This window comes from Eschrichtius robustus, chromosome 1 (genome assembly GCF_028021215.1).
Source record: "Eschrichtius robustus isolate mEscRob2 chromosome 1, mEscRob2.pri, whole genome shotgun sequence".
Lineage (NCBI taxonomy): Eukaryota > Metazoa > Chordata > Mammalia > Artiodactyla > Eschrichtiidae > Eschrichtius > Eschrichtius robustus.
In genome coordinates this window covers 133,905,967-133,928,599 of record NC_090824.1, presented here as the reverse complement: position 1 = coordinate 133,928,599, position 22,633 = coordinate 133,905,967, and the positions used below count along the sequence as shown (strand labels likewise).

The 22,633-nt window shown below is 54.9% G+C and overlaps 1 protein-coding gene across 1 annotated transcript in view; it reads left to right on the top strand.

Annotated features, from left to right (window-relative positions):
* Positions 1 to 273: 273 nt before the first annotated feature.
* HCN4 (hyperpolarization activated cyclic nucleotide gated potassium channel 4) overlaps positions 274 to 22,633 on the top strand; it is a 41,103-nt gene continuing 18,743 nt past the window's right edge. The window contains exon 1 of the mRNA XM_068537013.1: positions 274 to 1,061. Within this exon, the coding sequence (XP_068393114.1) occupies positions 274 to 1,061 (788 nt within the window). The remainder of the gene's footprint in view (positions 1,062 to 22,633) is intronic.

The following is a 22,633-nucleotide window of genomic DNA, read 5'->3' as shown; positions in this document are numbered from 1 at the left end:
CGCGCCCCTGACCGCGGGAGGGAGGGAGGGAGCGAGAGAGAGCGGGGTCCCCGCGCCCAGCCCGGCCCGGGAGGAGGCGCAGCGCGGCGAGCCCCGGGACCCGGAGCCGGACTGGGAGCCTCCCCGCCGCACGCAACCTGCCCAGCATGGGCGCCTGAGGCGGCTCGGCGCCGGCGGCGAAGGACACGTCCCCGCGGGCGGACTGACCGGCGGGCGGACCTGCAGCCGGTCCGCGGCGCCGCACCCGTGCCCCTGCCCCCGGCCCCTGGAGCCATGGACAAGCTGCCGCCGTCCATGCGCAAGAGACTCTACAGCCTTCCGCAGCAGGTGGGGGCCAAGGCGTGGATCATGGACGAAGAAGAGGACGCCGAGGAGGAGGGAGCTGGGGGCCGCCAGGACCCCAGCCGCAGGAGCATCCGGCTGCGGCCGCTGCCTTCGCCCTCGCCCTCGGCGGCCGCGGGCGGCACAGAGCCCCGGGGCGCGGCCCTCGGGGCGGCAGACAGCGAGGGGTCGACCCGCGGCGCGGGCAAGTCTAGCACTAACGGCGACTGCAGGCGCTTCCGCGGGAGTCTGGCATCGCTGGGCAGCAGGGGCGGCGGCGGCGCCGGAGCGGGGGGCGGCAGCAGTCACGGGCACCTGCATGACTCCGCGGAGGAGCGGCGGCTCATCGCCGAGGGCGACGCGTCCCCCGGTGAGGACAGGACGCCCCCGGGCCTGGCGGCCGAGACCGAGCGCTCTGGCGCCTCGGCACAGCCCGCAGCCTCGCCGCCGCCGGCCCAGCAGCCGCCGCCGCAGCCGGTCCCCGCCTCCTGCGAGCAGCCCTCGGTGGACACCGCGATCAAAGTGGAGGGAGGTGCGGCCGCCGGCGACCAGATCCTCCCTGAGGCCGAGGTGCGCCTGGGCCAGGCCGGCTTCATGCAGCGCCAGTTCGGGGCCATGCTCCAGCCCGGGGTCAACAAATTCTCCCTGAGGATGTTCGGCAGCCAGAAGGCGGTGGAGCGCGAGCAGGAGAGAGTTAAGTCGGCCGGGTTTTGGATTATCCACCCCTACAGCGACTTCAGGTAAGGGGGCCCGGCGATCATCCTGTGGGTTGCCTGAGCCGTCGCAGGCATGCTTCCTCTCTCTCGGCCCTGCCTCTCAGCCGGAGTTAACTTTCCTTCCTCGCGCTGGGAGCTTGAGGCGTCTCTAGGCTCTGAGACACCCCCAGACTTCCTCTTGCACGCTCTGAGAACTTTCCTCTGTGCTCAGGCCTCCCAACCTCGTCCTCTCCGGGTCTGGGCCGCATTAGAGGCAAGCTGAAAAGGTGTTCTGAGCCTGGCCTAGCCCTGCCCGCAGCCAAGATGAGGCTTTACCACCTTAAGCCCCACATTCCACCTCCCTCTTCTGGGCTGCAGAGTCAGGGTGGACATTCTAAAGGCTGCTCCAGGTCTTTAAGCCTGCAAAGCAGGGCGCAGAAGAGAGACAGACCTTTTGGCAGCTGGGCCAGCTCTTTGGGCGCTAACCCCAGGCATTAATATCTGCCTTCTGGTGTCCTGGGAAGCTGCAGCTGGGGAGGGAGAGCTGAGCTCCTGGAGGATTGAAGTCCAGGATAAAAGCCTTCTGCACCCACCTTAACCCTGGCCCAGCCCCTCATGCCAAGTGGTGGGCCTGGAGCAGGCACCCTGGTCAGCTGACATCCAGACTAGCAGGAGAGCATGACCTTGCTTGTAGTGGTCAGTGAAGATGCCTGGTGTCCTGACTGATGAGCAGTTGTCCTGTGCCCCTAAGCCCGTCCTGTGCCCCATCCTCACCCCAGCAGCCCAAGCTCCAGCAGCTGCTAGGTCTTTCATGGTTCAGTGGTGGGTCCCCAAACAAATGGTGTGACTACCAGTCAGGGAGAGGGACCCCACCCCCTCCTCATCACCTGAGTCAGATGCCACTGAAGATCAGGTACCACTCGGGGCCTGTGGGGGTATCTGTGCAAAAAGAGACATTGGTGATTGCCTCTAAAGTTGGGATCAAGGATGCCTCTACCCTAATCACGATCTTGGGGTCCCTCAGTGCCTCTCTGGGCTTTCCTGATACACAGGATTGAAGTGAGGGTCTGAAAAATGTTCACGCTTTTGAGCTGGGTTTGATTCATCCTCTCTCTCTCTGGGCCCTGCCCCCTATTTAGCTCTCTTCCCTGCCTACCCTGTTTGCCTGCCAATATAAATGAGCATTTTGCCAACCCAGAGCCCTCTTTGCAAACTTCAGGGAAGCTAGGTTTGTAATGAGAGCAAAGCCGTTTTCCATCCAATGAGAGAGATTTCTGGTGCTGGGAATGACCAGTCAGGCAACACTCAAGGGCTTAAAATAGGTGGTGAACGGAGGGCCCCTACCTTTTCCTTTTTTGACGGATTGCTCTGCCTAACCCTAATATCCAGGGTTCCCATTCCCAGAGGGCATGGGGGGCCAGAGGACAGACTAAACAGACAGCCACCGACCTCAAGTTGTGTGAGCCGATGTGAGACCCTCTCATGAGGAACTGTGGCTGGTTCCCGGTGCCAGGTTCCTAAAGTGTGACCTCCCCTCTGGTCAGTACTAGGACCTGAGGATCCCAGCCTGAGCTAGGGAGGAGTGGGCAGGCGCTGTTGTCTCCTGCACCCCCTGGGGGTGCCCTGGGCTCCTCCTCTCTCTGAACTCCCTGGTTGTGATGGCAGGTAGGCCATGTCAATATCAACCTCCCTTCCTTCACTCAGCTCCCCTCTGGCTTTGTTGTCTGAAAGCCTCTGTTCAGGGTTCTCACCACCAACCTCATTGTCTGGGGTGGGAGGCTGCAAGAGGCCAATCCCAGGCATGCCTAGCTTCCGTCGACAACAGGCATTGATCAAGCACCTTCTGGGAACTGACCCTTGCCCTCCCAGTTGCCCCTTACCTTGGATGGTGAAGGGCTGGGGCCCGGCTGATTGCATCTATGGGAACCTCTGCCGCCTTCCTGATCTTACTCTGCCTATCTTGGCATGTCTATCTGCAGTCCCCTTGCTGCAGAATCTCCTACTAACTGCAGGCCACCCGGGACATGGCAGAGGGGAGGGTGGTAGGGATAGGGAGGTGTGGCTGCAGCAGGATTGATAAACGGGCAACAGAAAAAGGGTCAGACTGGGCTTTGAATCTGGGTTTGTGCAACAAGCAACAGGAACTGGTAGCTGGAAGCATACACCTTCTGTGTGCCGCCTGATGCTGGGTGAGGTGTAAAAGAAGAAATCCAAGAAAGACTATCTGTGTGTGTGTGGAGGGGTTGTGGTCATGCCTCTAGGACAAAACAGCTGGTCTCATCTTCACAAGGTCAAAGAGGCAAGGACTTGGCCAAGTCTTCTAAGCTTAGAAAACCCACCAACTCAACCCAGCCGCACCTCCCTGCCTCCCCCTCCCCCCAGCCAACCCAGCACCCTAAGGCTCAGTCCCTCAAGTTTCAGCCACTAGCCTTTGGCCTCTATGTGGTGCCAATCCCCACCGTCCAGCACAGGCTTCACAAAAGCTTCTGCAAGCATTGCTCAGGCCAGTTGAGGGTTTATTCATCATTTTCATGGGCAGGAAGCATTGATCCAACAGAACTGGTTTAATAAAGAATCGCCCATGATAGATTGAGTTTGCGGTTTGGAGTTCAGGGCTTGCTGTCATGGGTTGCTTCTGGCATCTCCTGTTCTTGGGGAGGGGAAGGTTGGGTGCCTTTTCCAAGTGCTGGACTGGGCTACACTCTGAGGGACCCACGTAACTTGGGCCACGTACATAATAGGCTTTTCTTGGCTGCCTCTGCTTCTCCTCACCAACCCCTTGACGCACACACGCCATGCCCTGGCTACCCCCATGGCTCCTCCAGTCTCCACGAGCTTGTCTGGCCTCCCCTCCCCTTCCACTCCACATTTGCCTTTTGAACCTGTATTTAGGGTTTGGTAAGGGAAGAGGCCAGAACCTGCAGCCCCTCAGGATATTGGTCCCCAGGCTCCTGCCCAAGGCTGGTTGGGCTCTTTGGTCCTGGCTGGGTCCTTTCTTCCACATGAGGCATGTCCTAGAAGCCAAGCTTGGTGGTGGGAACCTGGAACAAATAGAAAATAGTATCTGTGTGATCTTGATTTTCCAAGAGGAGAGGAAAGGAGTGGGGACCCCCAGTGAAGATGTATCAGGTTTTGTTCCCAGAAGCTGGTCAGGCTTTCAAGCATCAGGCTCAGGGGTTTGTCCTGGGTATGTGACATCTAGGTGTCTGAGCAGGTATCTTGGCGCTGTGGGGTGGACATGGGGGCTGGCAGGGAAGTCTCTCTGTGGGATGTCAGCTCTAGGGCTACTCCTGTGCCCCAAACTCTAGCTTGGCCTTGAGAGTGGAAGCAGGCAGAAGCCTGACCCTGCTTATCCCTCTCCCCCTTCCCTTTCCTAGCCTGAGCCTTCTGAAGCTGTGAGAAAGGGAAGGAAACAGAGGGCCCTAGAGGGTCCTTTACTTGGGGACAGAAACAGCTGGGCTCCGAAATCATGGAAACTGGGCCAGTGGCTCGGTAGGTCCCAGGGTTGGCCTAAAACTAACTTCCTGTGCTGGTCCATGGCCCCAGGCACTGCCATTGCCCACCTCACATCACTTCCCAGCTCTGTCTGCTATGGGGCCCTGCTTGGGTTATGAGCCTTCTCTGAGCCTCAGTTTTCCCATGTAGAAAAATGGGAATCCTGTTGCCTATGGCCATGTCAGACACAAATTGTCCAACTGTGGCCACCTGGTGGAGGTGAGGTGCACTGTCAGAGACCAGTGATGCAGTCGTGAACCACACCGCCCTGCCCTCACTGCTGCCTTCCCTTAGTTCTGAGCAGACCAGACGGGCTTCTGACCTTGGCTCAGGCCAGTGGTTCTGAATCTGCGTCAGAAAACTAACTGAGAACCTGCTGGAAACTATAGAGTCTCTATCCAGAAAGATACACGTATCCAGACACTCAATATTACACTCAATTTCTGGCGTCTGTGGAACCCCTAAGTTGAAAGCCATCTAGGTTGTGAACCCCACTCTGAGCTATCCCAGAAGAGAGTCCTGGCCTGGGAGGGGCAGGTGCTAGCCTCCCAGAGCCTTCCCTGGGGCCCTGTAGTCTGAGGCTTGGGCTTCCCATTGCCTGCAGGATGGAAATGAAAACGGGGGCAGAGTTAGATGCCCGGAGAAGGAAAGGTGCTCTGCTGGGGGACTAGTTACTTTTCTGTTTCCTCAGTGCCTTGCCCATCTCTTTCCCTTCCAACCATGGGAAGGGCTGTTCGGGTAGGTGGTGAGGAGGAAGAAGGCAGCAGCTGGCTCTGGGTCTGGGGGGTTCTGGGGCCTTCCTGGGGGCATTGCCCAGGAATGCGCTTCTGCTATCAGTGTGAAAAGCCAGGCCAAAAAGGTGCTGCAGGCCCCTGTGGTGCTAGGGGAGGGGGAAGGGTGCCTTGGTGCAGAGGGGAATTCCAAGGTGAGCTGCCTGGGCGGTGCTGTCAGCTGGCACAGTGGGCAGCGGGATTCTCCAGTGATGAGAGAATCTCATCACCTGCTAAGACTGGAGCAGGTGAAGGATGTGCTGCGAAGGCCGGCATCCGGCTCGGGGCCGAGGTGCTCCTGGGATGCCAGGTGCACAGAAACCCGATGGGGCCAGAGGGCCAGGACCCTTATATTGCCTGGGTGGAAAGGCCTGGGCTCCAGGTCCTCCCCGTTGCAAGGCTTCAGTTCCTGGTCTGGACACTGCATGATGAGGCTGGGGGGCCTCTCCCCTGCCCAGCCCTGCTCCATTTGTTCCCCTAGCTGCTGTGAGCCATGAGGCTTTGGGCTGTCAAGTGGCCTGTCTTACACAGTGCTGGGCTGTCTGCCTTCCATGTGTCCTCCTCTCCCATGCTTTAGGGCCCCCGGGTCTTCTGGGATGCCCTCTCAGGCCACTGCGGCCACCATCGTCCATCTCTCCATCCCTGCCCATCGCATGACGTTAGGATGGAGCTCTGTGTTTGTTACAATGTAGTGTTTCTCACAGTGTCATGTCATCCAGCTCACCTGGGGATCTGTTAAAATACAGATTCTGACTCATTAGGTCGGGGGTGGGGTCTGAGATTCTGCATTCCTATAAGCGCCCAGGTAATGCTGCTGGTGCCCAGCCCAGAACCATGCTTGGAGTACTGAGGGTTCAGACCATGTGTTCCACGCTTAGCCTGGGCTCCCTGACTGAGTTCCTGGAGGCCAGAGACTCTGCCTTCTCCTCTCGGCCTCTAGCAGAAGCACGGCAGGGTGAGTCCTCTGAACTGGGATGAGCGGCTCTTAGCCACAGAGGTCGGTGCTAACCTGGGGGAGTCGGCCTTCCTCCCTTCCTGCAATGCTGCTTGGACCCTGCCGGTCCTGGATGCTGGCTGTTGCGGTGGGGTGAGCAGGAGGAGGCCAGGGGGCCAGAGGGCCCTCAATCCATCCTGTCCCACTGCTTTCGCAGCTTCTCTCCCATTCAAAGGGCCAGAGGGGCGGCCGGCTGGAGAAGTGGCAGGGAGTGCAGTGACTGCTGTGCTGCACTGAGATTTCTGGGAAGGAACAGATGTTGTCAGTGAGAGAGTCCGGAGGGGCCGGGCAGGAGAGCTGGTGTGAGGCGGCTCTGACAGCGGCTGGCTGGGAGGAGGACAGAGGCATCCAGTGGGAGCAGCCACCTTAGCACCCGGAGGTTGTGGTGGGCAGGGGGAGGTGTCTAAATCTTCATGCCCCCTCCCCCAGCCCAGACTATGCCTAGCAGCCCCGCTGTGGGCTGGGCTTGCCTGTCACTTCTCTCTGCCCCTGCCCAGCCTGGAAGGCACCAGTCTACATACAGATGACAGGGCTGACAAGTGTCATAGCAGCCTGAGTGGCCCTTGTGCCTGCCACAACACTGGCCACCGCGGGGGAATTCACCCAGCGCAGAAGGTCCAGCCCCAGTCCCCGGGGGGACTTGTCATGTAACTGAGGAGGCAGCCAGCTCCAGCACACACACACCTCTTGGCTCAAGGGCTCTCACAAAGCTGCTGTTGCCAGTTGCTAATTAATAGAAGGACTACGGAGGCCAGCCAGGCGGTCCTGCTTGGGCCCAGGGGATGTTGAAGAATCCACATTTCCCAGCCAGAGCGGGCTGTGGGGAGGGCAGGGGCACTGCCTTGGCTTCAGAGAGGATGTTCTCTGCCAGCCAGGCTTTACTGAGAAAGCATTGCCAGGGCCCTGGAAATCTGTGATCCCAGAGCCTAGGAGGCCACTCAGAGACACTCTCTATCATCAGCACCTGCCCAGAGCAGGGGTGGGAGGCGGCACAGAGAGGTGGTGAGCTCCCCGTCACCGAGGGCACTCAAGATGGGACAGCAGTACTTACACCAGAGGTTGCTAAGCAGCGTCCTGTGGACCAAATACAGTACCCAGATGTGTTCTGTTTGGCCAGCATAGTGTGTCATAACAAGTCTGAGGCAATGTTTAAAACGGAAAGATGTAAGACAAAAATTTGGCTTTCTAGCTTCTCTTGAAAAATTGGAAACTCTGGCAGCTCTGGCCCCACAGTGCCACCCACAGCAGGGAGCTGGAGCACACTAGAGGCTTTAAACTGGCTTTTGCTCTCTACTTGCCCACAGTCCTCACCTGTCCCTGTGGTGTCTGGCCATGCCACCCCTGCACATTTAGCCGCCTGACCCCTTAGGCTTCTAAGTGATGAAACCAAACAGTGGCTCAAACCAATAGAGACTCAAGCCAGGTGGACTCACAGATCAATAACCACCATTTATGAACCACTACCATGTGCCAGACTGTTCTAGGAGCTTCTTTTCTCATGTTTTATTTATTCTTCATAGTGGCTCGAAAAATAGGTTCCATTATCCCCAGTTTACAGATAAGGAAACTGAGGCTCTGACGGGAAAAAACAAAAAAAGATTTGCCCGAAATCACACAGCTATGAAGCACCAGAACTGGAATTTGCACCTGTTCTCTAGGACTCAAAACTCATACTTGTCCTTTCTCTCTGTTCCTTCTTTCTTTTCTTTCTTTCTTTCTTTCTTTCTTTCTTTCTTTCTTTCTTTCTTTCTTTCTTTCTTTCTTTCTTTCTTTCTTTCTTTCCTTCTTTCTCTCTTTCTCTCTTTCTCTCTTTCTCTCTTTGTGTGTGTGTGTGTGTGTGTGTGTGTGTGTGTGTGTGTTAGCTTTTAAAAGCTAAATTACCAAAGTAGTTCAAGAAAACATTCTCCTGAGAATGAAAACATAATGCTGGACACATATTATCTGTGTGGAGGGCTCAGCGGGCACGGGAAATTTAACGGGTCTCAGAATACCAGATCTGGACAGGGCTTGGCAAAGCTCCTGGCCTAAAGCCTTTATTTTATACATGGGGAGCAGAGCACCAGAGAGGGAAGGTGACTGGCCTAAGGTCAGAGAGTAAGTCCAAGTCAGAGATGAAACCAGAACCCAAGAGGGTTATGTAACATATGGCTCAAAGGTCTTAAGGCTCCACAGTCTACTCCACCCCCAGCCAGAGGGGTCCAGAGAAGGCTTCTCCTGAATGGTCTCATCCCTGGAGCTTTTTCTTGTCTCCCCAGCCCCATGCCTGAATTTTGAAGTGTTAGGTATTTTCAGGGTCCCGGCTTAATTTAAGCTCATCAATGAGAAGGGAGTCTTTCCGTACCTGAAAATGCAGCCTCCGGAGGCTGAGACATGGCTGTCCTAACCCCCAACTCTGGGGCTGCTGCTCTTGGGGATCCGGATCAGGATGCTTGCCCATGTGCTCCCCCGACGCCGCGGCATGTCCTGGCTGGCATGGAGACCTTTGGGATTGTGGAGCCACATCCAGATGCCATTGACACACCTGTTCCTCGATAGGAGTGTTTGGGGTTTAAAGGGGAAGGGAACAAATAGTCAGCGGTATCTGTGTTCTCTCCACCAGAGAAGGAGGTGGTCATGTGGTCTGTTCATTACATCTATCGGAGAAGTAAGGAAGGGGAGTCAGTCTCTGGTTTAGGGCTCAGTGTGTGTCCAGGGCCGAGACTCAGTCTATGCTCAGGATCAGGGTTCAGCCTGGGACCAAGATAAGGCCTTGGTCTGAGGTCAGGAACTGGAGCCCTTGAACAAAAGCTTTGAGCCAAGCCCAGGGCCTCCCTGAGGCACCGGGGCTGGGGGCAGGGTGGGCATGTTGCCCACTCATCCTATGCCCCCCACCCAGGAAGCCCTCCCTTCCTTTAAGCTCCCTGAGCTCCTACGCCTCTTAGCATCCCGGCCAGCTGCCTTTGGTCTTCTCGGGGAGGTAAAGTACAAATTGTAAATACACAGCGGTGCCACCGCTACCAACGCCAGAGCCACCAAATCTCACGCGTGACCACTCCTGCCCTCCTCTGGTCGCTTATTGTTTTGGGGCTGTGTCTGTCTTTCCAGCCAGGCAGCCAGCTCGTGGCTCCTGCAGAGCGGCGCTCGGGGCTGGGCAGAGAGGTGTGCTGGCTTGGTAGAGGGACTCTCTACTCCCCATTGCACCCCCAGCTCTGGGTTCCCACAAATTGCGGAGCAAGCAGTGGGGCCTCCAGTCTGCTCACCGCAGCTGTGGGGGCCTGATAATTGGCTGCTGATGATCTTGTGTCTGTCTAAGCATTTACCCGTGTGGGTGGATGTGTTATGTCTGCACGAACGAGGCTTTCAGAAATTAATACATAATACGGGGCTGGCTAATACATTATCTTCTGGGCTTGGGGAGGGGCAAGCTAAGGGAGGTCGTGCCCTCTGGGAGACCAGACACTGCATTCCATGACTGTTTTCACCCATTATGATGGGGGTCACTCCCCACCTGGCAAAGAGGAGAGTAGGACTTCAGCTCCTCTTAGGGTCCCCCAGTCTGATTAGGGGGAGGGCAGACAAGAGGTAGACCAGTTTGGACTGATGGTCAGGGAAGGCTTCTGGAGGAAGCAGAGCTGAGCTGGATCTGAAGGAGAGAGAGAACCATTCTGCACACTTTCTTGGAGGCGAGTGTCTGGGAGCTTGAGCCGCCTGGCTTGGGGGGGTGTTGGCAGACAGTGAGGATTACTCAGATTACTCAGAACCTGCCGTTTTGGACCTGCACTCCTTAAGCTTTGCCCTTGGGGACTCTGACCCCACGGCCCCCCGTCTTGCCCCTGAGGCTGCCTGAGTACGCGTGTGTGTGTGTGTGTGTGTGTGTGTGTGTGTGTGTTTGCATGTGTTTATATGCGTCTCTCTCTGGCCTCTCACCCTGGGTCCTTGAAGCCCAGGGGAGCTCTCCCAAGCCCTGGCCCCAGCTGTACAACCTCTGAAAAGACTTCCTTCTTCTGCCATCCTAGGCCCAGAAGGCAGGTGTTGCCACTGCAATAATGTCACTGAGTGTGTGGCCTGGAGCCCAGAAGTAATTACACTGTGGTTCCCCATCGCAGGCTGGAGCAGCCCCTGTCAATGATTAACCCGAGTCCCCGACCACTTGACGCCAAACCCAGCCGTGGGCTTCTCCCACCTACAATTTGTCAGATATGATACGGGGCACTTATCCCCTTCCCCAGGGACAGGAAAGACCCTCACCCTCAGGTCTCATCAATGTCACTGGCAACTTTTAGGAGAAACTTGGTCCAGCAGGGGAGACTCTGCAGCTGTGGCCTGTCCTCATGCAACATCGGGGCTGGCCCAGCCTGGAGCCCTGGGCCTCTCATCCCAGTGTTCCCAGCTTGTAACTGTCCACCCCTCCCACGCTGAGTTCACCCTCCTGACCCTCATCCTGTTCTGCAGTGTGACCTCAGCAAAGTCCTTTCCTCTCTCAGTGTCCAGCGTCAGGGCTCAGTCTGAGGCTGAGAAGGGAGCAAAGCTAATTGGCCAAACAGGTATTGAACCCGTAATCCTGACCCCATTAGTACACATTGAGCCAGCAGGGCAGGGAAAGCACCGCTGACAAGTAGAGCTGATGAGAATCTCCCTCCCTCATTCCTGAGACTCTGCCGAGGCCCATCCAGCCGTGATCTTGGATTTACGGGGCCCCTGTGCTCCCAGAGTGCGTGGGGGATTCCTTACCTCCTGGCCTCTTTCTGCAGAGTTTCTGCCAGGCCCTATCCTGGGGCTCAGGGCGGGGGGCTCCCTAGCATGTTGTGTGCTTATGCTGTAACCCATCAACCCCTGTGGGAGCGGAGATCAGGCTTTCTTTTCTTTGTTCCCTGGGCAAAGGCCCCCACCCACTCCCTCCTTCCAGCCACCTCTTGTAGGGGGCCACTGTCCCCTCCTGGAAGCTCCAACCTGGCCTTGGAAGAGTTCAGATGTGAGGATCTGTGGAGACCACAGGTCACACTGGACAACTATGGTTGGATGAGTCCAAGGGGAAGACCAGCAGGACCATCACCTTTGGAACTGGCCGGGGAAGGAAATGTGGCAAGCTGTCCCAGAGGCTCTGGGGAGTCACCCCCCTGCCATGTTGCGCTGAAGCTTCTGCTGACAGAGCCGAGGGGGCTGGCTGTGAGTAAGAGGCCAGTTGAAGACTTGTCTCTGCCCCATCCAGCTCTGTGGGCTGAGCTGAGCCCTCACCACCCTGGCCCTGCTTTCCTCATCTGAAAATGGGACCAGAGATTGGGTTTTAGCATGACCCCAAATCCAAAACTGGCGACTGTAGAGTCACCTGGGAGCTTTATGCAATTATGGATGCCTGGGTCTCCGTGGGTGAGGCCGCGGGCGGGTGTAAGTTTGGGGAGCACCCAGGTGATTCTGCTTCTGTCACTTTAGGAGCCAGTGAGCTGGCACCCGTAGGGCCGCTTCTGCGCTAACAGTCTGCGGTTCTCTGACTGCACGGCATTCACCGTAGCCCTTCAGTGCTCCCCAGAGCCTGGGAGTGAAATACATCCAAGCCATTCATGATGGGCCCCTCCCCAGGGAGTCGTTCCCTTTTCTTCCTCGAAGGTTGTTAGCAAAGAGAACCATAAAACTCCGGGGCTGGCAGGACCCCAGGGAACATGCCCCTTGCTTAATGTCCTTGTCAGACTGTGTTTTCCTGGAGGGAAGGCGGAGTCCTGTCCGGCTCAGGTCCCCAGAGCCCAGGCACTCCCAGGAGACCCACAGCCTAACAAGAGGGCCACGTAGAGACCCTCCCAGAGTCAATATTTAGCCACCTTCTATGGGACAGCCCTCCCCTGGTGTCTTCATTAGCCCTGTCCGGCACCAGTGCTGCTTGGCCTTAGGGAGTTCTGCCCCAAATGCATCCCGTTTCCTCCTTCACAGGAGCGCGCCCTTCCCGCAGGAGCAGGTGAGCTCTCCTACCTAATTTCCCCTGAGCTTGTGCTCAGGTGCTACTCCACAGCAATATTCCATTTTTGCTTCATTCTCCTAAGTGGGGAGAGCTGTGTTTCAGCCTTTTTTGTTTCTTGTAAGCCCAGGTGAAGAAGTTCTCCAATTGCTGGTCCCCTCCAGAGTTTTCCCCAATAGTCTTGTCAGCTGAGTGAAGCTCAGAGAGGTTAGGCCACTAGCCTGAGGGAACACAGCATCCTGGCAGTTCCGGGCGGCTGTAGAGCAGGTGACCTCTGCTGTATAGTTTGATGTGTGTGTGTGTGTGTGTGTGTGTGTGTGTGTGCACACTCTTATGCTAGTGTGTCTCTGTGAGTGCACAGATTTAGGGTCTCCAGAGGAGGTCTAAGACCATGGGAGAAGCAATGGGTTGACGTCTTGGTGTTCCTTATGGCCAGGCCTGTGCTCAGCTGTGCCATTGAGAAGGTGCAGTTAACAATCCTTTTCCTGAGGAGCTCTTCCTCCGCAGCCTTCATGGATCCCCATGTCCCCAGAAGAGTCCTGACTACTCAGTCTGGCATTCAAGATGGTCCCATCTTTTCTTCAGATCAGTATTGGGTTGGGGGAGGGGGTGTCTTGGTTTTCTGAGATGTGCACTCTTCTCTCAGCAAGCTTTGCATCTGGCCAGCTGCCCTTGGCTGGCCTCTTTAGCCTCTGCACTGCGGAGATCCATGGAATCGGCGTGTCTTTAGGGATTGTCTGGCTCCATCCTCTCATTGTACCAATGGGGACACTGAGGCAGGGATTGTGAGAGGCAGGGCATTGTTCAAGGGCACACAGCAAGTTAAGAGACTGAGATGGGTAGAACCCAAGACACTTGGGCCCCTGGCCTAGCTTCCTTCTGCTGTGTAGCAGGGACCTCCTTCCTGCAACCACAACGCCAACCTTCCTGACCAGTGGGCACTCTCAGGCCCCCTCCTCTTTGGGGCTTTTGTGCCCAACAAGCCATGCTGCCCCCCACCCCCCAAGACCGAGGGCTCCTTGACGTGGGACCAGTCCACACACTTCTGGATCCCCATAGTCCTCAGATCGGGACCTGCATCTTAGTGGTTACAAGAATAATAATAATGATGATAACAGCCAGTATGTACTGAGTATTTGCATTGTGTAGCATACTATTAATATTATCTCACTGAATTCTCTCAGTATCCTGTGGGGTGGGATCAATGTACTCATTTTGTACATGAGAAAACAGATTGAAGGCTCCCATCCCCGCGCCCCACTGGATTGCACTTTGAACCATGGGAGTGGAGAGCTGGCAATTTTGGAGAGAAGGGATTTGGAGATTCTGCCATATGGGACTGTAGAAATCACACGCTCCCCAGGCAGGGAACCCCAAACTGAGGGTGTGGGAGCCCTTCCCTCGGGATTGGGTGTGACTAGTGGAAAAGAAGTGCGCGGATTCTGCCAACATCCCTGGGTGGTTGGGCACAATCCCCACGGCCTCCCTCTGATCCCCAATTAGAGCCCCCAGGTGCCCCTCCTCACCTTGAAGGGTGGCGGTCCTGCAGACCAAAGAGAAGGGGGGACTAGCCTGCGAGCTCGGGAGGCGGGAAGGGGCATCATGGCCCAGTGACAAAATCATTGGACTTGGATGCTGCTGTCTCCACCGAACTCGGTTTTCCCTTGTAAGTGCCCCTCCCCCATCTGCTGCCTTCATATTGACGGTTTTTGAGCTTTATTTTTTGTTTTCGGTCTTACTTTTCCTTCCCTTTTTTTGTTTTTGTTTTTCCTGCCATCCCTGTCGTAACTTTTTGTGTTAGAGGGTTTTCATTATCGCCTTCTTTGCCCAAGTTGAAACAGGGACCCATCATTGTGTCTGTTTCCAGAACAGTGCCTTGGTCACATCACAACCCCCAGACATTTCCCTGCCCGTCCAAGTACACCCAAGCTGTGTCCATGAGGGGGTATGTGGGGGGAAGTGGTGGTGGAAACCAGAGACAGACACCGGTGCTTGAAGGGGTTTTTAAATTATAGTTAAAACAATTGTTTTGTATAAATAAAAGAAAATGGGAAGTGAACAAAAGAAAACAGATTTCAGAGAGGTTAAGTGATTTGTCCAAGGCCACACAGCCAGGTGTTCAAACACTAGAGTGCTTAACTACTGTACTGTCTGCCACAGCTTAGCTACTCCAAGTGTGGTCCCTGGACCAGCAGCCTCGACATCACCTGGGAGCCTGTTAGCAATACAGGTGTCAGCCCTCACCCCACACCCAGAGAATCCGAGTCTGCATCTTGGTTAAGATCCCCCGGTGATTTGTGTGCAGATTACAGTTTGAAGAAGCACTGTGCTACATGACTGAAAGATCACAGAAGGCGAAGGGAAGATTCTGGCAGTTCCAGCTCTCACACAGCTCACCTTTTCCTTGGGGAATGGCCGAGACTAGCCCTCACGTTGAGGGACTAGGGCCTCAGCCCAGGACGGTGACTGACCAGGGAAGAGGCAGGGGTAAAGGGTCATTTTGTTCGGGTCTTCAGAAACAGAAGCAAAACCAAATTTTCTTGTTCCGGTAATAGGTCATCCTTATAGAAAAGTGAGAACCTAAAGATACGCCAAAATCCCAACGACCCCCCATAAACCCAGCGCTAGCTAGATGCCCTTGGCTCTGAATCTGTTTGGGAGGCCGCTTCAGGCGGCCGAGGGAGCAGCTACCTGGGAGCCCTGTGATTCTGAGTCAGAGATTTTTGAGGTGGGTTAAAAATAGAGCCCTAGTGGCCAGGCGGGGGTGGGAGGCAGACAGCCATTCATCTGCTGTAGGGGGGAGACCCCAGGGTCGGGGAGGGTGGGCGTTTCCCCTCAGAGGCGCGAGCGGAGGGCGGTGAAAGGCAGCGCTTTCCAGCGGGAGGGGGCGGGGAGGCTAAAATGCCAGACTCCTGCGCCCCGCCCCCCTCGCAGCTCTGCCTCCGAGAAAGATAAAAGGAGAGCCTGGACGCGCAGGGGTGGGGAGGGGTAGGTCGACGCTTCCCAGCAGCTTTACTGATTGTGAGGGAGGGAAGGCAAGGAAGGTGGCCCACGTGTGTGCGTTCCCACGTGGGTTTTGTGGGCAGGCACGTGGTCTCCTTTGCCTATTACACCTGCCCTTCAAATGGCCTCCCTCTGTCTCCTCCTCCTTAAGCGCCTCCCGGGAAAAATGCTCTTCCTGCCCTCGCATTGGACAGCACCTTTGTCTACACGGGCCGCCTGGGAGTTCCCCGGGGACCCGTGTGTCTCTCCCCTGACACACGTTAGAAGACTCTTTACAGCATGGGACACTGGTCGGTGGTTACTGGTGGATTTATTTTTCTGATTAAAAGGTAATATTTGCCCATTATGGGGAATTTAGAATATAAAGGTGTAATGGAGAAAACAAAAATCACCCGTAATCCCACTACTTAGAAATATCAATGTTAACATTTTAGTGTATTCTTTTTTATTTTTATTTTTGCCAGTCTCCACCACCCCTCCCCGCAGCAGCCTTTAATCCACCCATTTATTTAACAATAAGACAATTTTGCTGAGGACCCCCACTCCTCCCCCTCCGGGCCCAGCTCTGCGTTTACATCTTGGAAAAGGAAGAGAAGTCATTTCTGCTCTTGGGGAGCACACAGCAGGTTTGGGGAGATGAGACTCATCCTGGGTCCACAAGGTGGGGACGATGTCGGGAGATTCTAGGGGAGAAGTGGAGCTGCCTCCTCTTGCCCTCCCCTCCCCCCGACCTCCTGGATCTCTGGGCCAAGCCTATTGGAAAGAAGGGAGAATCCTCAAAGTCCCCAGCAAGGGGGCATGCCTGTAACAGAGGGGGCTTAGTGTGTTGTGTCACCTTGGGCCTATGCTGGTCAGGCTGGAAATACAGTCATGGCCTCTGTTGACGTCTGTAGCCTCAGTGTCCCCCCACCAGCCCCCTGTCATCCCACTGTGTCAGAACCCCAACCCCTTGTTTCTCCTGGCCTGTCTCTTGTTCATCTACCCACGCCCCCCCCGCCCCCTTCCAACTCCTCCCTCCTTCTCTGTGGCTTTCCCACCATCATCTTCACCAGGTGGGGGCCATTTGCTAGTGGATGTTGCTGGGAGTCTTCGTGCCTTGGGTGTTCGGATGGGATAAATTCCTCCCTGATCATCGGAGGCCTGTGAAAGCCTTGTGGGAAGGAGCTGGGGTGTCAGAGGGCTGTCCATTTTGTGTAGCTGCTCCTGGGCCTCCTGCCACTCAGCCTTTGGCTCCCAAGGGATTCATTCAATCATTCATTTGTTCACTCTTCCACCCATTCCCATATTTCCACCCATTCCCATGTTTTTTAGACCTTTTTTGGACCTACCTCATAAAAAGCACTGTGCCAAGTTCAGAGAGTCAAGTGGCCACAAGATAGACAAACATGCAATTCCATCATAGTGTGACAAACACTATGCTAGGGTAGCACAAACAAGGGACACCTAGCCAGATTTCCTAGGAGACAAAGATGGCCTCCCAGGAGAAGTGATGGCTCCTCTGAACCAAGTGGCCTGGGGTGAGCAGGGGTGGGGAGGAGAGCTCCAGGCAGATGACAGTACGTAGGAAAGTCCAGAGGAGAAGGGAAGTGCGGTGTGTCTGGGGCACTGAAAGCTGCCGAGTGTGTCTGGAGCAGAGCATCTCACACAGGGGAGGCATGGCGAGAATCAAGGCAAGAGAGGAGGCTGAGTCCAGATCAGCAAGTGCCCAGGAATGACAGTGAGGAACTTGGATTTTAGCTGGGAGTGTGGAAGGACTTTGGGCTTGGCAAAGTGTGGAGAGGTTGTGGACCCTACCCTGGACCCTGAGGTCTGTGGGGTCCTGGGAGAGGCAGAAGCCCAGTTAGGGAGCTGCTGAAGTAAGCCAGGTGGTGAGTTGATGAGCCGTGCCGGATCCCACATGACTGAGTGTTGGAAGGTAAGCGAGATGGGAGAGTCGAGGATAATCCCCAGGTTTCTAGGCTAAGCATTTGGATGGCTGGTGGTATCACATGCTGTGATATGGGGGAAGCTGCTAAGTTATATCTGGCTATGTCAAGAGTGAAGTTCCCATGGGACATCGAGGTGTAGATGTGTAGTCAGCAAGTGAACACATGGCTATGGGGCTCAAGGGAGAGGTCTGGTCTGGAAGCCAGTGGAATAACGAAGCCTTGGGAGTTGGTGAGGTCACCCAGGGAGAGAGTAAGGAGGGAGAGGAGGTGGGGGCCCAAAGGAACAAAAACGTTTAAAGGTCATGCAGGGGAAGAGGAGCTCCTGCAACGGGAGGGAAAGGAGAGGCAGAACAGAGAAGAGCCAGCAGAGCGGGGTGTCTCAGCAGATATGGCGCACGGCGTCAGATGATGCAGAGGGTCAAGACGGAAGCAGACCAGAAAGTGTCCGCGGAATTTTGCAGCAGGACGTGTGCATCGGCAGTGTTGCTGGAGGGTTGAGAGGCGTGTTGGGGACGGACGTGGAAGTGGGGAGAGAGTGGGAATGGTGACACATCTTTCAGGAAGCTTGGTTCTGAGGGGAGAAGAGATAAGACAGTAGGGATTCAGGAGAGATTTTATTTTTTTAAGTGTAGAGAGCTTAAAAGCTGATGGGAAAGGATGAGTAGAGAGGGAGATTGAAGATATGGGCGAGAGAGAGGATAACCTGTAGATTAAGCTTCCTGGGGAGGAAAAAGGGAACAGTGTCAAGAGGGCAAGTGGAAGAGTCACTGATTCCCTTGTGACTGGGGAAGGGAAAAGTGGTGAGGAAGAGACAAGCAAGGGAGTAGTCTGGTGGCGGGAAGAGGATGGGGACATTCTGGGGGCTTCTGTTTTCTCTGTGAAGTAGAAGTGGTGTTATCTGCTGGGAGGGAGAGGGGAAGTGGTAGTTTCAGAGCTTTGAGGAGAGAGGAGATAATTTGGAAAAGCTGCTGTGGGAAATGGGTGGGAAAAGTCGTTAGGGTCTCCTGGAGGATGGGCTGGTAGAGGTGAGGGCCCAGCTGAGCATGGAAACCCTGATGAGGAAATAGAGGCACAAGGAACTAAGGCACTTGGTATTTAGTAGGACTGGTCTGAGGTCTGAGGTTTTCTGCACAGCCCCCCATGTAAACAGGAAAAGAGCTGATGATGGTCCTGAGCTAGGATTGTGATCTGGTGAAGTGGGTGCCAGAAGGACGGGGCGAGAGAGGTTGATGGGCAGGACCATTATGCCTGGGGGTGATGGGAGGAGGCAGGAGGGTTCTCATGGGAGAATTAGAGGGTCAGCCAACTTCAGGCTCCTGGGACACTAAAGAATAGACTTAGCATGATTGGATAAAAGAGCTGGAAGGAAAGGAGGTCAGGGTGAGAGAGAGCATTGAGATTAGAGAGGGACCAACTGGAGATAGTGACCCGATCCAGGGTGTGCTCTTGGAATGGACTGGAGTGAAGACACTAGAGGCAGGACTTCAAGCCACTGGGAGGCTGGGTGTTTATTGTTGGGCTGACGAGAAGGAGTAGAAGTCACCCATGATGATGGTAGGATTCGGAGTGGAACAGAAGGTTGTGAACCAGGTGCCAGCATCACCAGGGTCCCCAAGGGTGGCAGATGGATGCTGGAAAGATGGGCAGCAAATGACAGGATGCTCAAAGGATCTTGTAGACATTCCTACCACAGACAGGAAGGGGCATCGGTGTGGGGGGGGAGGGTGCTCACTCCACCGTCTGGGGTTTGGGAGAGTGACACAACTAAGGTTCGCTTAAGGGAAAAAGCAGACGGGTTAGGGAGTGAAGAAGCTGGGGATGAAGATGCCGTGGAAGAGAGCACAGGAGACAGGTTTGGGAGGGAGAGGTGGAGTAGGAGTAGGCACAGGGTTTGGGAGAGAGAAAATACTACCAACCAGGTTTATATTTGTATAGAGTGGTTAGAAGCGGGACTCTGGAGTCAGGCTGTTTGGGTTTGAATTCCTGATCTACCATATACAGCAAATTTCTCAACTTCTTGTGCCTCAGTCTCCTCAACTGCAAAATGGGCATAATCATAGTATTTACTGCATAGGGTTTTTATGAGAATTAAATGAGATAGTCTATATAAGGGATGCAGGTGAGTGCCTGGCAAATAGTAAGTGCCCAGCAGATGTTGATGGCTGTCCTCCTCCGTTCTCATCGTCTTCATGAGCAGCTTGGGCAGTTATCTATGCTGGGCCTGGAATGGAGGGTGAAGCTCCCAGCTCCCGTCCATTTCTCAGACACAAAAGACTCCTGGCTTCCTTGTTGAGGGGCTAGAAGGAGAGTTCGGTGGTACCTGATGAAAGGGGCAGGATGTGACGACTGCTAACATAGACACACTGCACAGTTAGGCGAAGCTCATGGAGAAGGAGGCAATTGAGCTGGGCTTTGGATGAGAGAAGGGATTTCAAAAGATGGGGGTTCAAGAGGTAGGGGTGGTTCTCAGGAGGAGGAACCAGGAGGTGGATGGAGATGGGGCCAAAAGTTGGGTGTCCAGTTGACTCCTGTGAAGGAAGTGGAAGGGAGAAGAGGGAAAAGGGGTCAGGGGGTGCCAGACCAAGGAACTCGAACCTTCTTCTGTAGTCAGTGGGAGTCTACCAAAGGGGGGTTCAAGCATGGAGTGACATAATCATAATGCTATTCGGCCAGATAACCCAGAGAGCATGTGGCTTGGAGGGAAAGAGGGAGGAGGCCGAGGCCAGGTGGGTGGCAGGGGCAAGGGTCCAGATGAGGAGTAGTGAGGAACTGATCTAGGACAGAGCAGTTGGGGACCGATTCAGAAGCTGTCATTGAAGAGGCCAGACAAGACTTGGCCACTGCTTGGGGGGCCTGCAGGGGCGGGTGGGAGGAAAGAGAAAGCAGCTGAGGATGGCTGTGAGGTTTCCAGCCCAGGTGATTGAAATGCTGACTGTGCCATTCAGCTTTGAGGAGAAAGATGCTGAGCTCAGCCTTGGACTTGTTGGGTGGAGGGGCCAGCAGGCCCTCCAGGTGGCAGGTGGGAATGCAGTCTGGTGCTAGGAGCGGTCTGAGTGGGAGCCGTCTGCACAGAGGGGAGGTTACAAGATGGGGCCGTGGGTGTGCTGCTCACCCAGGAGAAAGCACGGGGGACCCTCCCCCCCCCCATCCTGCCGCCAGCACTGCAGGGACACAGGCGTGTCTGGGACAAGGCTCCTGCCCTCAAGGAATCCACAGTTTTCTAGGAGATCCAGAGCCAGAGCTCAGGCTGGGCTGTGGCTCCATCAGTGAGAGGTTGTGGAGGCCCAGAAGAGGTAGCATTTCAGGTGAATGTTGAAGGATGGAAAAGATCTTAATGGGCAAAAACCAGACATTCTCTTTCTTACAGCTGACAGGATTCCCAGTGGATATCATTTGTGTCAAAATGTATGCAAGTGGGTGTGCAAGAAAGTATGCCTGTGTGAAAATGGATGCGTGTACGAGGACAAAATTTAACAGGGGTGTGTAGATGAGAGTGTGTGTACAAAAATGTGTTCATGTGTGTGAGAGAGAGAGAGAGTATATGTGCTCAGAGGCAAGCATGGTCAGGTGTGGGCAAGAGGAAACTAAAGGAGGTCATCCCTATTCCGGGACTTCCACTTCTGCCTCCATTTTATTACCCTTCACATCCTCTTCAGCCTCCAGGGAAGGAGAGGCCCCTTGGTCTGGTCCTTGAGTCTCTGAGTTCAGAATCAGGAGCCTTCTATCTTCTCTTCCCTCAGCTCCCTTGAGGCCATAACCTTCCACTCAGACCATGAAATGTTCCAGGTATCCGTGTAATGGGCTGTTGGGCTTTTTGCCACCCCCTTCCTTCTGCCTGTGGGCCCCCCGCTCCTCCAAAGCTGGCCCACAGGCCACTCCCTCCTGCTGAGAGGCCATCACCTGCCTAGATGGACCTGTTGGTCCAGTTAGAAAGTAAGGTCTAGAATTGAGGGAGAACAGACCTGGGGTCCAGGGACAGGGCTTCCAGAGCCCAGTTGGTGTCTTGCTGGCTAGGACTTCCTCTCAGCTTAGAGAACACCAGGATGGGGAGGGTCATCTGGCTTTCGGGAGACCAAGGCCTCTAATTCAGGGCTGTGCCAACTCCAGCATGCCCGAGTCTGGCCATCCATTGCTTCCCAGCCAGGGCCTGCCACCTGCCGCTATGGATGCGTAGCCTGGATTGTGGGATTTATTCATGAATGATTCTAGGGGTAGTGGGGGCCAGGGGAGCACTGGGCCTCCAGGTTGAGGCTTTGGAAATGTTAACTATTCCCTCTTGGTGGACCTTAGTTTTCCTTTCTACAGGATGGGTAAAACTGTGCCCGATTGACTGCTGATGACTGGGGTGCTTTTAATACTTGAAAGGTGTGTTAGTTTCCCCACCCAGAAAGTACCTTAGAAGGCCTGGCATCAGGAAGATACGTCCCCTTGAAACCTCTTTGCAACCTTCTCTTCTCTCTTGTCTCTGGGGCAGGGGCCATACCTGCTGTGGTAGGCTACCTCCACAGTGTGATGCAAACATGCCAGAAAGGCTCGTCCACCTCCCCACATCCCACTGAGGTGCCTAAAATCCCAAGAGGTCAGACTCTGGAATTCCACAGACCTTTCTGAATTAAGGGTCTGCTCCTTACTAGCTGTGTGATCTTGGGCAGATACTTCTCTCTCAGTGTCATCATCTGTAAAATACAGATAATAGCAGCCACCTTAGTGCTGGTGTGAGGAATAAATGAAGTAATGCATTGAAAGCACCAAGTAAGTGCTTGATACATGTGAGTGTTTTGGGGTCTTTTTGAATAGAGCCTTTTCAGTCACCAAGGAGTCCCCCATTGAAAATGTGCAGGGACATTAAGGAATCACTTGAGATGCTTCTGATCACTAGGACTGAGGGAGAAGAGGGGTCAGAGAGCTGCGGATGCAGTGGGGAGGCTGTTGCTACTTCCCCTGGCTGGGCAGGGACCCTAGGGCTGGCAGGCACACCGGGAGCTGTCCGTGGTGCTGAACATCATTTTTTGCTCTCTGCCGGCCCAGCTTTCAGAAATCTGTGCAACCGTCTGGCAAAGAGTAAGGAAGCATAGTGTACAAGGCCAAGGTCAGGTCCCAAAGCCCAACTTCTGTTACCTCCTCCAGGAGCACTTTATGACCTCATCCTTCTAGGCCACGAGGAGCCCACCTTTTCAGATGCCTGGGCTGCTGCCTGGGATGGTTTCTTACATCATTGCCCAACTTGTCTTCTGTCTAAGCCTTGGACCATGAGCTCCCTGAGATCAGGGCATCTCTATGCTGAGGTAAATAGGTTCTGCCGTCCAATTATCCAGGGAATATTGTGGGCCCTGACTTCCACCACTGGCTGTTCTGGAACCATTATTAAGTTCCCGTCCACCCACCCCCTGTAGATGCTTTGCTTTGGCTCTCCCCTGGAAGATTTCATCTACCTCCCTCACCTCTTTCGTGTGAATTTTTTGACTTGAATTTCTTATTTACTCATTTAAAAGTATGGGCTA